General features: G+C 47.2%; 4 protein-coding genes across 4 annotated transcripts; 2 read left to right on the top strand and 2 right to left on the bottom strand.

Moving 5' to 3' along the window:
* Positions 1-611: 611 nt before the first annotated feature.
* On the bottom strand, positions 612-2,894 carry GGS22DRAFT_166672 (citrate synthase). The gene is made up of 4 exons (XM_047961888.1): positions 2,497-2,894; positions 2,201-2,385; positions 1,449-2,147; positions 612-1,385 (listed from the first exon to the last, which is right to left on the bottom strand). Exons 1-4 carry the CDS (start codon positions 2,551-2,553, stop codon positions 893-895), a joined length of 1,434 nt encoding a protein of 477 aa, XP_047817853.1. The 5' UTR covers positions 2,554-2,894; the 3' UTR covers positions 612-892.
* A 1,049-nt stretch (positions 2,895-3,943) lies between these two features.
* On the top strand, positions 3,944-5,710 carry GGS22DRAFT_180499 (isocitrate lyase; the record flags this gene model as incomplete). The annotated part of the gene is made up of 2 exons (XM_047963772.1): positions 3,944-4,244; positions 4,317-5,710. 2 exons carry the CDS (start codon positions 3,944-3,946, stop codon positions 5,708-5,710), a joined length of 1,695 nt encoding a protein of 564 aa, XP_047817852.1.
* Positions 5,711-5,860: 150 nt separating this feature from the next.
* Positions 5,861-7,396, bottom strand: GGS22DRAFT_28893 (NAD(P)-binding protein). Its single transcript, XM_047966713.1, has 3 exons — positions 7,029-7,396; positions 6,786-6,927; positions 5,861-6,662 (listed from the first exon to the last, which is right to left on the bottom strand). The coding sequence occupies exons 1-3, from the start codon at positions 7,088-7,090 to the stop codon at positions 6,012-6,014; spliced, it is 855 nt and encodes a 284-aa protein (XP_047817851.1). The 5' UTR covers positions 7,091-7,396; the 3' UTR covers positions 5,861-6,011.
* Positions 7,397-10,026: 2,630 nt separating this feature from the next.
* GGS22DRAFT_28876 (putative glutamine synthetase) lies at positions 10,027-11,716 on the top strand. Its single transcript, XM_047966712.1, has 2 exons — positions 10,027-10,591; positions 10,666-11,716. The coding sequence occupies exons 1-2, from the start codon at positions 10,168-10,170 to the stop codon at positions 11,694-11,696; spliced, it is 1,455 nt and encodes a 484-aa protein (XP_047817850.1). The 5' UTR covers positions 10,027-10,167; the 3' UTR covers positions 11,697-11,716.
* The last annotated feature ends 319 nt before the right edge of the window (positions 11,717-12,035 follow it).

The following is a 12,035-nucleotide window of genomic DNA, read 5'->3' as shown; positions in this document are numbered from 1 at the left end:
CAAGATCAATCGTCCGTATTCTTGTTTCGATAGCTCCATCCAGCGCGGGAATTGCTCCTACATGAGCGGTAACGCAGATATGGGTACAGCTTCAGGGGCCAGACCATCTGCTTGTCGAGTTAGCTCTTAAATATGTGTTCAAATCCAAGTTACGACTCATCTTGCACGGGGCCGTATGGACCGAGTGTCTAGGTGCTTACAGATCTAGACTTTCAGCTGAGGTTGCGTCAACCACCTGTTGCGAGAGATACCTAAACCCAGACGTGGATCGTCGAAAAAAGGATATCATACGTGCCATGGTGCCGTAACTCTCGCATAAGACTCCGTGGCACCCGAATTTAGAATACCCCCCCGTGATCCAGCAACCCAGATATTGTCCACGGTTAATATACGAAATTCCCCTCACACGCGAGCCGAAAATGATATCAAATCACCTAGCTACCTAGCTCTTTTTGATAATCGGAGGTTCTAACGTTGCATTAACGCCCCGCTAAGGGGCTAGAAGCGATTGTCTTCCAGAAAGATACTCATCGCATCATCAAGCAGGTAGGAACAGATCTTACCGGTATCACTTACTAGAATAAAATTTGCATAACTACTTAGTAGGTAGATAGGTTTGAAAAAACATGGCTTGAGTGTCAAATTGATTAGATACCTAGGTACCTAGTACTTTTCTAATCCTATCATCAACCTCGCTCGGTCGTCTCGCGAATTAGGGTATGCCAATTCCGACTTCCTCGCGGGTGAAATTTGGAGATGTACTACAGAAGAAAGATCGCAGGGTATCCATAATTTCAATGCTTCCGTTAGTGAGATCAGAAATCTATAACCTAGGGCTCGTTATTGGAAACGAAAGAGACTCTGAGAAGTGTAATGCTCAACATATCTCCGTTCAGCCTTCCACCTGCTTCAATATTCCTTCCAAATTTATACTCTTGGGTCGTTCGATGGGCAAACCGAGAGCGCGGTCCCAGATAAGCTGAGCCAGAGGACCCAGTCCTCGGCTAACGCCAAAAGTCGCAGTGTAATAAAGAGTCTCGTGAAACCCGTAGTGGTGGAATAAGACGCCACTGCTTGAATCGACGTTGGGGTAAGGGTTTTTCGTCTTCCCATGTTTGATTAGAACGTCTGGGGCAATTTGGCTGTTCAATAGGACAAGCTTGAATACAGGGTCGTTGGCAATTGCAGGGCGAGCGGCGGCATAATCCATCAAGGCTTCGAAGCGGGGATCGGGCTTGCGAAGGACAGCATGTCCATAGCCGGGAACTACTCGGCCGCTATTGAGCGTTGACCATAGATAGTCATGGACGTCTTTCTCGGAGTAATCCTCCGGAATTTCTTTCTTCATTTGTATTATCCAGCGCAGGACTTCCTGCGCAGCAAGCCTAGTAAATGATTGTCAGTAAGGTTTCTAGGAGGGAATACCAGGTCAGAATCCAAAGACCTACCCGTGAAGGGGACCGGCTAGACCTTGGAGACCAGCGCTATAGCTTAAGAACGGGTCGCTGAGAGCACTCCCGACTAGGTGAGTGGTGTGAGCTGAGACATTTCCGCCTTCATGATCTCCGTGTAGTGCGAGATATAATCTTAATAAGTCTTGAAAGTCTTCATTTTCTTTGCCGCCCTTCCCTAACATGGATGCGAAATTGTAGGACCAATCTTGGTCGGGGTCAACGTCGCCAGGCAATGCGCCGCCGTTACGATAGGAGTTCTGATATATCTTGGCTGCGATGGTTGGTAGCTTGGCAAGCAGGCTGATAACATCATCAAAAGTGGGCTCCCAATAATCGGCTTTATTTAGGCCAACTTCGTACGCCCTTGCGAATTTCGATGTGTAATTCAAAGCGCTGACGGCGATGGAGAATTGGGTCATGGGGTGCAGGTCTTCTGGAAACCCGTCTAGCATCTTGTTTACAAAGTCAGGAAGCCGAGCCTGCTCCGCAAGCTCGCGTGATAATTGGCGGACTTGGTTGACAGAAGGCACTTTTCCGGTTAAAAGGAGCCAGAACATGGCTTCTGGGAGCATCTCTGTTCCTGATCTGCCTTTGGGAAGCTCCTTTTGGCAGTCTTTTATTGTTCGGCCGTGGAATCGAATCCCTTCGTTCGCGTCCAGCACCGAACCTTCCCAGACCATAGCCTTTAATCCTCTATGTCTAAGTTAGTATTCATGAATAGCAGATGCAGCCATCTTAAACCATACCTCATGCCACCGATAGTGTTTTCTACCTTGACTTCGCCAATGACCTTCGAACCATGTGCCTTGACCTTTTTTAGTAGCTCCCTCTTCGCAGGAATAATTTCCTTGAGAGTCTCCTTCAAGTCTGGCTCGGGCGATGTCGAATACGACCTGGCCGTATGGTGGAACACTGCCTGGGTCGCACGTGGCTATTCAACCCTTTAGTTAGCTCGGCTGTCATCTCATATCTGATGAGATTGGAGAAGGGTAAGTAGGTGGTTAGGTTAACTAGCTATCCTATCTCTCATATATTCACTTACCTTAAGGGCACCAAGAGCCCTCGTCGTTGCTCTTAAGTTGATCGCCATATTGCTCATTCCTATTATAGGTAACGAGTAGCCGAGGGATCTTGATAGAACAGCAGATGATGAAGCTACTCAAAGAGTCCTATGACACGTGTTCAATATATGTGAAGTACCGAATTCCAAGTATTGGTATAGAATCGTCCAAACGCCGTCGCAATTATGAAGGACGGTGCTTTCAATGGTGAAAAAGAGACAGAGAAAAAGAAGGGAAAAAACAATGAGAATGGGATATGTAGAAAGGAGAAGTTGCAAGAAATCACGACTCCAACATTAAGAAACACAACATGACCTGATGTGGGGGAAACTACCCCGGCGGAAGCTCCAGCTTGCTTACATCCATGGATACAAGTACCTACTACCTAGGTACAGGCCCGGAAACAACTATCAATCAGATGTACCTATCTCTATCTATACTCTACATAGTAGTACTTTATAGATACGTGCTCCCAACAGGTAACTTTGGGGTTAACTCCATTACCCTCCTTTCCCCGCATAACCGAGGGAACCCGTCCGCCCCGGTCTGCCCCGTTTGCCCGTCGCTGACAATTCCCAGATACGTAGGTATACTAGGTACACATCTTGGTATGTACATATGTACCTGCCTATTGAGGTACTTACCTACAGGTGCGATATGTTCCAAGGATACCTACCTACCTATGCCTAGGTAGGTATTCAAGGATGTGCCTGAGGCAGTGTCGCATGTGCATATCTAAGTAGTATCTATGTAAAAACACATGTATGTAGGGTACGAACATCAGATAACAGACCTCGGATCAATAAAGATCAACAATTCTGTGGATGTTGAGAGGGATGTGATATGGAGAACATACATAGTACCTAGGTATGTAGTACTTACATGTAAATAATGCAATTGCCCAATGAAACAAAGAATTTATTGACCACTCTACTACATATCTCTTTTTTCTTATTAATGACATCATCTATTTATGGGCGTGAAAGTTGAAGCCGCGGATTACCGTGGCGAGGTTAGTGTAATACTAATCGATCGCCCCCGCACAACTCAAATTAAGCCCTCCAGGGCTCCTTGTCGGGCATTTGTTCGACCGCGGGGTACCAAGGTTATTTGGTCGGACGCTATCGGCGTAAATCTGGGTTAACATATCTGCTAAAGTGCTGACTGATACGCATACATGCCTTTTATATGTTTATATATCTAGGTGTGTATGATGAATTGCATAGTGCATATGACGGGACGAAAGGAATCTCTTCATATTGTTAATTCATTTTCGCCATAGCAATCCTACACATCCGCCTGTCAAATTTAGGAGCGGTCGTGATGCTTCGTCGAGCAATAATTCGAGCTCCTAGAAGCTCTGCGCTTCTGCTTCGCTCTTCGACCTGCATGGTATCTTCAAGATACTTCTCTTCCACCATGATGAGAATGACATTGCCTCCCGTGAGCCCTCCCGTGTCGAACTACCTCCCATCCGATTCGTTCCAACTCCTACCGGAAACCGAAAAACCCGGCGCAGCGGAGGATGCTCTCTACGAACAGCAGATTAAAGATGTTGAGGCATGGTGGGCATCGCCTAGATATGAGGGCATCAAGAGGCCATACACTGCTGCAGATGTCGTATCGAAACGCGGATCCCAGATGCAGACATATCCCAGTTCTCTCATGGCAAGAAAGCTTTTTAACCTGATTAAGGAAAGGGCAGCAAAAGGAGAGCCCATACATACTAGTACGTCAGCAACTTTCGCTACCCATTAATGCGATTAATATCCCGAGTCATCTGTTCTGACGCTACGAATAGTGGGAGCTATCGATCCAGTACAGATGACGCAGCAAGCGCCACATCAAGAAGTCCTCTATATCTCTGGCTGGGCTTGTTCAGCTGTCCTCACCACCACAAACGAAGTCTCACCGGATTTTGGCGATTATCCCTATAATACCGTCCCCAATCAGGTTCAGCGCCTCGCAAAAGCCCAGTCAATGCACGATAGAAAGCAATGGGACGTGCGGCGAAAGTTGACACCGGAATCTAGGAAGAACACGCCGTATATAGATTACTTCCGCCCTATCATTGCCGATGGAGATACAGGACACGGGGGCCTGACTGCTGTATTAAAGCTGGCGAAGCTATTCGCCGAGAATGGCGCTGCCGCCGTTCATTTTGAAGACCAGTTGCATGGTGGCAAGAAGTGCGGCCATTTGGCAGGTAAGGTTCTGGTGCCGATTGGCGAGCATATCAACCGCCTCAACATCGCGCGCTTCCAGTGGGATGTGATGGGCACGGAGAACCTCGTTATTGCGCGTACCGACTCGGAAAGTGGGAGACTCATCTCTAGCGCGATTGACGTACGGGACCACGAATTCATACTCGGTGTCGCGGAAGAAGGTAGCGCACCTCTCGCAGAGACTTTGCAGGAGATGGAAGCTGCTGGCGCATCAGGCTCAGAAATCGACACTTTTGAAGCCGACTGGGTGAAGAAGACGCGGCTAGTGACCTTCGACGAGGCTGCTGTTGAACAGATGAAAGCCCAAGGCGTATCATCAGAAAATATCGATTCGTACCTTAAATATGTCAAGACAAACTCCAATACCGGTATTACGAAACGTCGCGAGCTCGCGAACCAGTACGCCGGAAAACCCATCGTCTTCAACTGGGATATACCGCGTACTCGGGAGGGATATTACCATTATCGTGCGGGTATGGAGGCGGCGACAAAGCGAGCCATAGCTTTTGCACCTTACTCAGATCTCTTATGGGTAGAGACAGGTGACCCAAATGTCGAAGTAGCTGCTAAGCTAGGCCGTGCAGTGAGGCAAGTCTTCCCTGGAAAGGGCCTTGTGTATAATTTGTCGCCGTCGTTTAACTGGATGTCTCACGGTTTCACCGATACGACCCTCAAGTCATTTATCTGGGACATTGCCAAGGAAGGTTTCGTCCTGCAACTAATCTCACTCGCCGGGCTGCATAGCACCGCTACAATCACAAATGAGCTGGCTAGAGATTACAAGAAGGATGGCATGTTAGCGTACGTTAATCTTGTACAGCGGCGCGAGAAGGAGCTAGGCTGCGACGTCTTGACGCATCAAAAATGGAGCGGTGCTAGTTATATGGACGGTATCGTCGGAGCTGTCCAGAGCGGAAGCAGTGGGAGCAAGAGCATGGGCGAAGGGAATACTGAAGGACAATTTCATTAACATGAAGCGCTGTCATATAGAATTACCGACTGATTTGGCCCATTGATCGTTTGCATGACAGCGACGGAGTTTGGATTCATTTTCCCCTTTCTTTCTACTCCCGCCAGAAATAAGGAAAGCCTTGTGGACGACCTTATACATAGCCGACATGGATTTAATTACTAGATTCTCGAGACTTAAGTATCTCGCATGCACTGGTGCGAGTGGTGCCAGATTAAGGTGGTTTAATTAGGAAGGCTCATTTGGATTAAAATAATATGTCTTCGATTAACCATTCTATGAACAGCGAGTCTATCACCACTCATAGCTCATTCTTCGAGGCATTATTCGTAGGGGCGACTAGAGGCGGACCCTCGGCCGTAACATAGGCCTTAGTCATACCACCATCCACAACCATGTCGTGACCGTTAACAAAGCTAGCTTCATCGGAGGCTAAGAACACGACAGCCTGGGCCTGCTCTATGGCTTCGCCAAATCGGCCGGCTGGAAAATGGATCTCGCGTCGCATACGCTTGGGCACATCGTCGCCGAGCCAGTCTTGCAATAACGGCGTGTTTAAAGGAGCGGGACATAAGCTGTTAAAGCGAAAGCCTTCGCGCGCGTGAACGATGGCTAATTCACGGGTCAAGGCTAAGACAGCACCTTTCGAGGCCGTGTACGCTAGCTGCGGAGTGGCCGAGCCGACAAGGGCCACGACGGATGCGGTGTTGATGATGCTGCCCTTGGTTTTTTGGTTGCGTCGCAGAGAGAGCACTGCATGCTTACACCCGTACCACACCCCCTTGACGTTGATCGACATCGTCAGGTCCCAAATCTCCTCTGGTGTACCAACTGCATCGTCGTCCCGCGCATGCATAATACCCGCATTGTTGAAGATTACGTCAAGTCCTCCCCACGAATCTAGCGAATCGATGGTCGCCTTGACTTGCTCTTCTTTGGAAACATCGCAAACCTAGAAAAACCGAAGAAAAGGACAACTATGTTAGCTTATTAATCTGTAGCTATATTGTTGGCCAGGCACATATTATTGCCGTGGAGATGCGTCAATGGAGAAAATGGAACGGAAATAGCTTACCTTGATTTCTACTCGTCCGGCTTTTGGCACAAGCTGCAGAACTTTCGCCTTAGCTTTCTCGAGCGCCGGTTCCGAGATGTCAACCAGCAGAACATTGGCGCCTTCTTTCGCAAATAGGATAGATGTTTCGAGGCCAATTCCACTATAAAAATAGATCATATCAACAATCTATGCTCTACACAATGAATAGCCTGTTTTTCGGCACGATGCTTGTCTTGTAGGGATAACATGGAAAGAACATACCCAGCACCTCCAGTGATAATGGCGTTCTTGCCAGCCAGACGACCCTTGCTTTCTGTAGTCATTCTTATTGAAATCGAATACCACAGTTTTAGCACAAAGAGGAGATTACGTTCGACTATAAGGGTATGGTGATGACACAAGGCCTAGCCGGTATGAAGGTATGAAGGTATGAAGGACAAGATTGAGATTTACTGGCTGCCGGTCTAGAGCTTGAGAGGAGAGGAGGTCTATCAGGATGTGATTAAGATAAGGTACCTAGGTATGGATTAGACGTTGGCCCGCCGCCTAGGTGTTAGGCCTTGACGTAGTAGGTAATGGTAATGTCGACCCGGACTAGTTTTGGAGGGGCACTCCATGCGAAGCCCCTCTACTTCCGACAACGGCGTTATGAGAATGATAAGACTAATGGCATTCATCGCTTATCACAAACCTACTGTACATCTCCATAATTGCACATGCATAGTATCAATGTGTCTACATACATATGCCTACCTAGATAGTATCTACATTAGGTAGGTACTGAGGAAGTATGTACATACCTAGGCACCTATTGTCTACCTATGTAGGTAGGTATGTTTAAGCCACTCATTTAGAATGTTTCACAATACCCTCCACTGGTGGCCATTTTCATATTAAAACATCGGTGAGAAGATTTCCCATTTAGTATTCACCTGAGGGAAAATTACGACTTCTTGAATTTGACTAGAGGATACTATATATCGTTATTACTTCGGAGACAAAGAGAAAGCCTACCTAGGTAGATTGTCTTTGAAGAAAGTTGGTATATCTTCGTAAATTTACCTACCTATCTACCTAGTAGGTAGGTATCCGATGAATATAGGCACCTACCAGATAGGTACTAGGTAAGCAGGTTTCACTTATACATACCTAGGCAGCTTCTGGCATGTGCTCTATAGCGTATCTAGGAGGGTTAGATACCTACTCATGCGAGGCTTCATTTCGATGACTGGGTACCCGGACAGCCGGAGTTGGATTGCTTTTGAAAGATGAATGGAGTTGAGTCTGACACTACGATTCTCGGAAAAATATAGAGCCTCCTCAAACACAGCACGGCCGGAGTATTTACAAGTCAGTGATGCTGCCTGTCTTAATGTGGGACAACCTGGCAGCAATGCTTATTAACTAGTCGCATTCTGAAAAGGCGGTGGTTCTTTCTGGAATCACAACCTCTTTAGCCAAGTTCCGCAGATGTGTTCAGGTAGTTAAGCGTGAATAAGGCGTACTTGACGCGTACGCCACACCGTTTCAATTCTGCTCTTCGACAAGTCTTTGGTAGAATTCGTCGATAGCTGATTCGCGCGGATCTTCCGCAACATATTTAATATGTCTACTCCCAAGCGGTGAGTCGATGACTGCGTGTGACACGGATCCGTTGCGTCGGGTCAAATTACTACTAGTGTCAATTACTACTAGGTATGGCGAACTTGAGTCATCATGCCGAGAATAAGACGAACCATACGGCCGGATATGGACATTAGCAAGACTATACGCGGTTCGGAGACGAGAGATCGCGATAGGTAGGTAGTCAGCATCGGCTTAACATCGAATTAGAAGATCGGAAATAGGCGGCGTTATAAGAAATGAACATCGGTTGTATTGTAGATGATCATGTAACACGAACTCCGCGAGTCTTCCAGAGCCTCATGCCCAGCTATTAATAGGTCGGCCCTACGATGGTAAGTATATGAGCCTTACGCAATATGCCCATCATACGGGAGTCGATGCGGAGGTCGTCAGTATAGGATCAACTAGGTACTTACCTAGGTACCTAGTAGGTAGGTAGTTTGCTTACCAACCGCTCGAAATATTTAGTATATCCATCCTTCTAATAGATATCTACAAAGATAAATGGTTCGGAAACCACCAAAATCCCCAGGATGACGTTTTTGAGAATGTTTCTATTATTCTAGAAGAGGGGTTGCTCGTGGAATGGCGGATGCAGGTCTGAATAGTTACGGATATGCATCAAAATTGTTGTCACGCGCTGTCAGCCAAATGCTCTTTCACCGAGTCCATGTCAGACTAGAGGATGGAGAAGAAGGAAGTATAAATAACGCAAATATACCTACTAGGTAATGTTTTCATTGGGCTAAGAGTAAATTTCATGACGACAGACTTGGGTATTGGCGAATTCATGGGGAGGAATCTTACTCATGCAGCCTTAAGAGAAATGTTACATTCGATGAGGCTCACATAAGGCGGGCAGCGGCATATTTGATGTGCTACGTGAGACATCGAATTTCAAAATGAGAGAAAGATGCAAGTTGCCGTAAAGGGTACGTATGAGAGGTAGGCAGGCAGGCAGGGTAGAGCCAAGTAGGTAGGTACCTAGGTAGTTATGAGAATTGAGAGTTTAGTCAAGTTGAGTTGAGTTTGGAGTACGCAATGAGAGGGCCCGGGGTTCGGGACTTCAAGTGGTCGGCTAGTTGCATTATGTAGATCTATGGATCTATCCACCTACAAGGATTGTCTATCAACGTACCAGTACTAGGTACCTACTCGGATACGATGACTAAACATGTCTTAAGCTCAAGCTTGTGGTCCGTTAGGAGCTTATCTTTACCAATCATATGTCGGAATTGACACCAGAACTACCTAGTCGAGCAAGGAAGGGGTCGAGCTAGTAGGTATCTAGATCTGTATTTTCTTGTTTCGTGGCTTCGTGGCTGCGTGGCTTCGTAGCTTCGTACTGTGTAGGTAGCTTCGTAACGTGTGCACCGAGACGATCTTTCTTCAGCCTTATCACACCCACCCCTCCTCTGCCCCCCTCCTTATGAGGTATTCTGCAAATCTGTACATATTCCGCATATCTCGGTGGGCATATACTACATGTCATATATACCTACCCGCTTTACCTAACGAATTCTGATCGAATATCTATAAAGACATAAAGGCATCTCCTTGTGGCGTCTAGACTTTTCAAATATCAATTACCTACCTACCTACCTAGAGACCCTTGCATGGCGAGAGCAGTTCACCTTTCTTCCTTCTATATACCTTTATTTTCTTATCACATTACCACTAAAAGTTACCTACTACCTAGGTACTCTCTCAAAGTTGCTAGCCGATTAAATACACGATCCCAATACTTTTCTTCTTTTATAGAACTCAATTCGGTATGGCTCTAACGCAACCTATCACAGTCGAGGCTTTGCCAGATCTCCTTAAGGATGATAACAAGGTTAAGCTGTCTGGTGTTGACGTCGATGGGATGCTACGAGGGAAAATCGTGTCCAAGAAGAAGTTCCTATCGATAGCCAAGGAAGGATTTGGTTTCTGTAGCGTCATTTTTGGTTGGGACATGCATGATAGGACTTACGACAAGGAGCTCAAAATAAGCAACAAGCAGAATGGCTATCGCGACTTGATCGCTGTGCCTGACTTGAATAGCTTCCGGCGCATCCCTTGGGAAGATAATGTTCCCTTCTTTTTAGTTAGCTTCTTCGATGACGACTCGAAACCCGTGTGTGCCGATCCGCGTGGCCTACTTAGAACCACGGTCGAGAAGCTGCGAAAGGAGGGGTACGACGCCATGGCAGGAGGTTCGTTTGACTCTTGGTTGCCTCAAAGCACCATTCTATATTTCTGGGCGTCGGCAATGTTAATGAATCTGCAGCTGAGATCGAATTCTTCCAATTTAAGGTGCCCTCTTCGCCCTCTACCACTGATTCCCCCTCTCCGTCTGTCACAGCGTATTTGAACGACAATCCGCCGCATGCTCTGCCGCCCTTAACTGAAGGAATGTTCGGATACAGCATCACGCGACCAACTCTCAACAAATCATATTACTACGACGTATACAACTCGTGCGCTAAATTCAGATGTGATCTAGAAGGATGGCACACCGAAAGCGGGCCCGGGGTTTACGAGGCCGCGTTGGAGTTTGGCCAGATATCTGAGATGGCAGATCGGGCATCTCTTTTCAAGTACGTTGTTAGGTCAGTCGCCAACGACTACGGCATCACCCCCTGCTTTATGGCAAAGCCAAGGCACGGCCTTCCCGGGAACAGCGGACATACCCATGTGTCTGTTGTAGATAAGGACGGTAAGAATCTATTTTTCCGCGAGGAAAAAGACGAAAACGCCAAGTATCCTGACATCGCCAATTTGAGCGATCTCGGAAGACATTTTCTCGCAGGCATTCTGGAAGGCTTACCTGACGTGATGCCCATGCTTGCTCCCACAATAAATAGTTACAAGAGGTTGGTCGAGAACTTCTGGGCCCCCGTGACCGTCTCATGGGGCCTAGAACATCGCGCCGCATCCGTCCGGCTAATCGCTCCACCAACTTCGAAGCCCGGTGCGACGAGGTTCGAGGTTCGCGTACCAGGCGCGGATGCGAACCCTTACTTCGTCATGTCGGCAATCTTAGCCCTCGGCTGGCGCGGCGTAGAGAAGAAGCTTGAAATTCCGATTCCTCCACTCGGAATTGATCAGGACGTGGGTGGTACCGCCGACCAAGGAGCTCGTCTGGCGAGAAATCTGAGAGAGGCGACCGATAAGTTTATGAGAAAGGATAGCATTGCCCGCGAAGTGTTCGGTGATGATTTCGTGGATCACTTCGGTGGTACCCGAGAGAACGAGATTCGGTTGTGGGATGAGGCTGTCACGGACTGGGAATTGAAACGATACATCGAGACGGTATGAGTGATATGCGACAATTGACGCTTACTGGTAGTGTTTGTTTTTAGACTGGGTGTATTATATTCTGTATAACAAACCCGAGACGAGTTTGGCATCCTTTTTTCTTGATAGAGTCCTGAAATGAAAATCGATTTCTTTGAGTTTCGGGTTTTGATGTTACTAGTAACTACCCAGTCTGCGGCAACGTGCATATTAATAGGCTACCTAGGTAGTAGTTTGATCTCGTGACTAGATTATGTGAGAATCTTATGTCGTTTACGGCTCGGAATAGATGAGAAATGACCCGAGTCATGGTGATGCTTGACTTCGACCGACCGACCTTTTATAGATCTAGTAGAACGA

This window comes from Annulohypoxylon maeteangense, assembly GCF_022496945.1.
Source record: "Annulohypoxylon maeteangense strain CBS 123835 unplaced genomic scaffold GGS22scaffold_11, whole genome shotgun sequence".
NCBI lineage: Eukaryota > Fungi > Ascomycota > Sordariomycetes > Xylariales > Hypoxylaceae > Annulohypoxylon > Annulohypoxylon maeteangense.
The sequence above is the reverse complement of the archived record's forward strand: the minus strand, read 5'-3'. Positions and strand labels throughout refer to the sequence as shown.

Coding starts and splice junctions, on each gene's coding strand:
- GGS22DRAFT_166672 (XM_047961888.1), bottom strand. CDS start 2,553: ATGAGCAATATGGCGATCAACTTAAGAGCAACGACGAGGGCTCTTGGT. Junction 2,386..2,496: donor GGGCTCTTGGTGCCCTTAAG/GTAAGTGAATAT, acceptor AGGGTTGAATAG/CCACGTGCGACCCAGGCAGT. Junction 1,386..1,448: donor CTAGCCGGTCCCCTTCACGG/GTAGGTCTTTGG, acceptor ATCATTTACTAG/GCTTGCTGCGCAGGAAGTCC.
- GGS22DRAFT_28893 (XM_047966713.1), bottom strand. CDS start 7,090: ATGACTACAGAAAGCAAGGGTCGTCTGGCTGGCAAGAACGCCATTATC. Junction 6,928..7,028: donor ATTATCACTGGAGGTGCTGG/GTATGTTCTTTC, acceptor CTATTTTTATAG/TGGAATTGGCCTCGAAACAT. Junction 6,663..6,785: donor CCGGACGAGTAGAAATCAAG/GTAAGCTATTTC, acceptor CGGTTTTTCTAG/GTTTGCGATGTTTCCAAAGA.
- GGS22DRAFT_28876 (XM_047966712.1), top strand. CDS start 10,168: ATGGCTCTAACGCAACCTATCACAGTCGAGGCTTTGCCAGATCTCCTT. Junction 10,592..10,665: donor GTACGACGCCATGGCAGGAG/GTTCGTTTGACT, acceptor ATGAATCTGCAG/CTGAGATCGAATTCTTCCAA.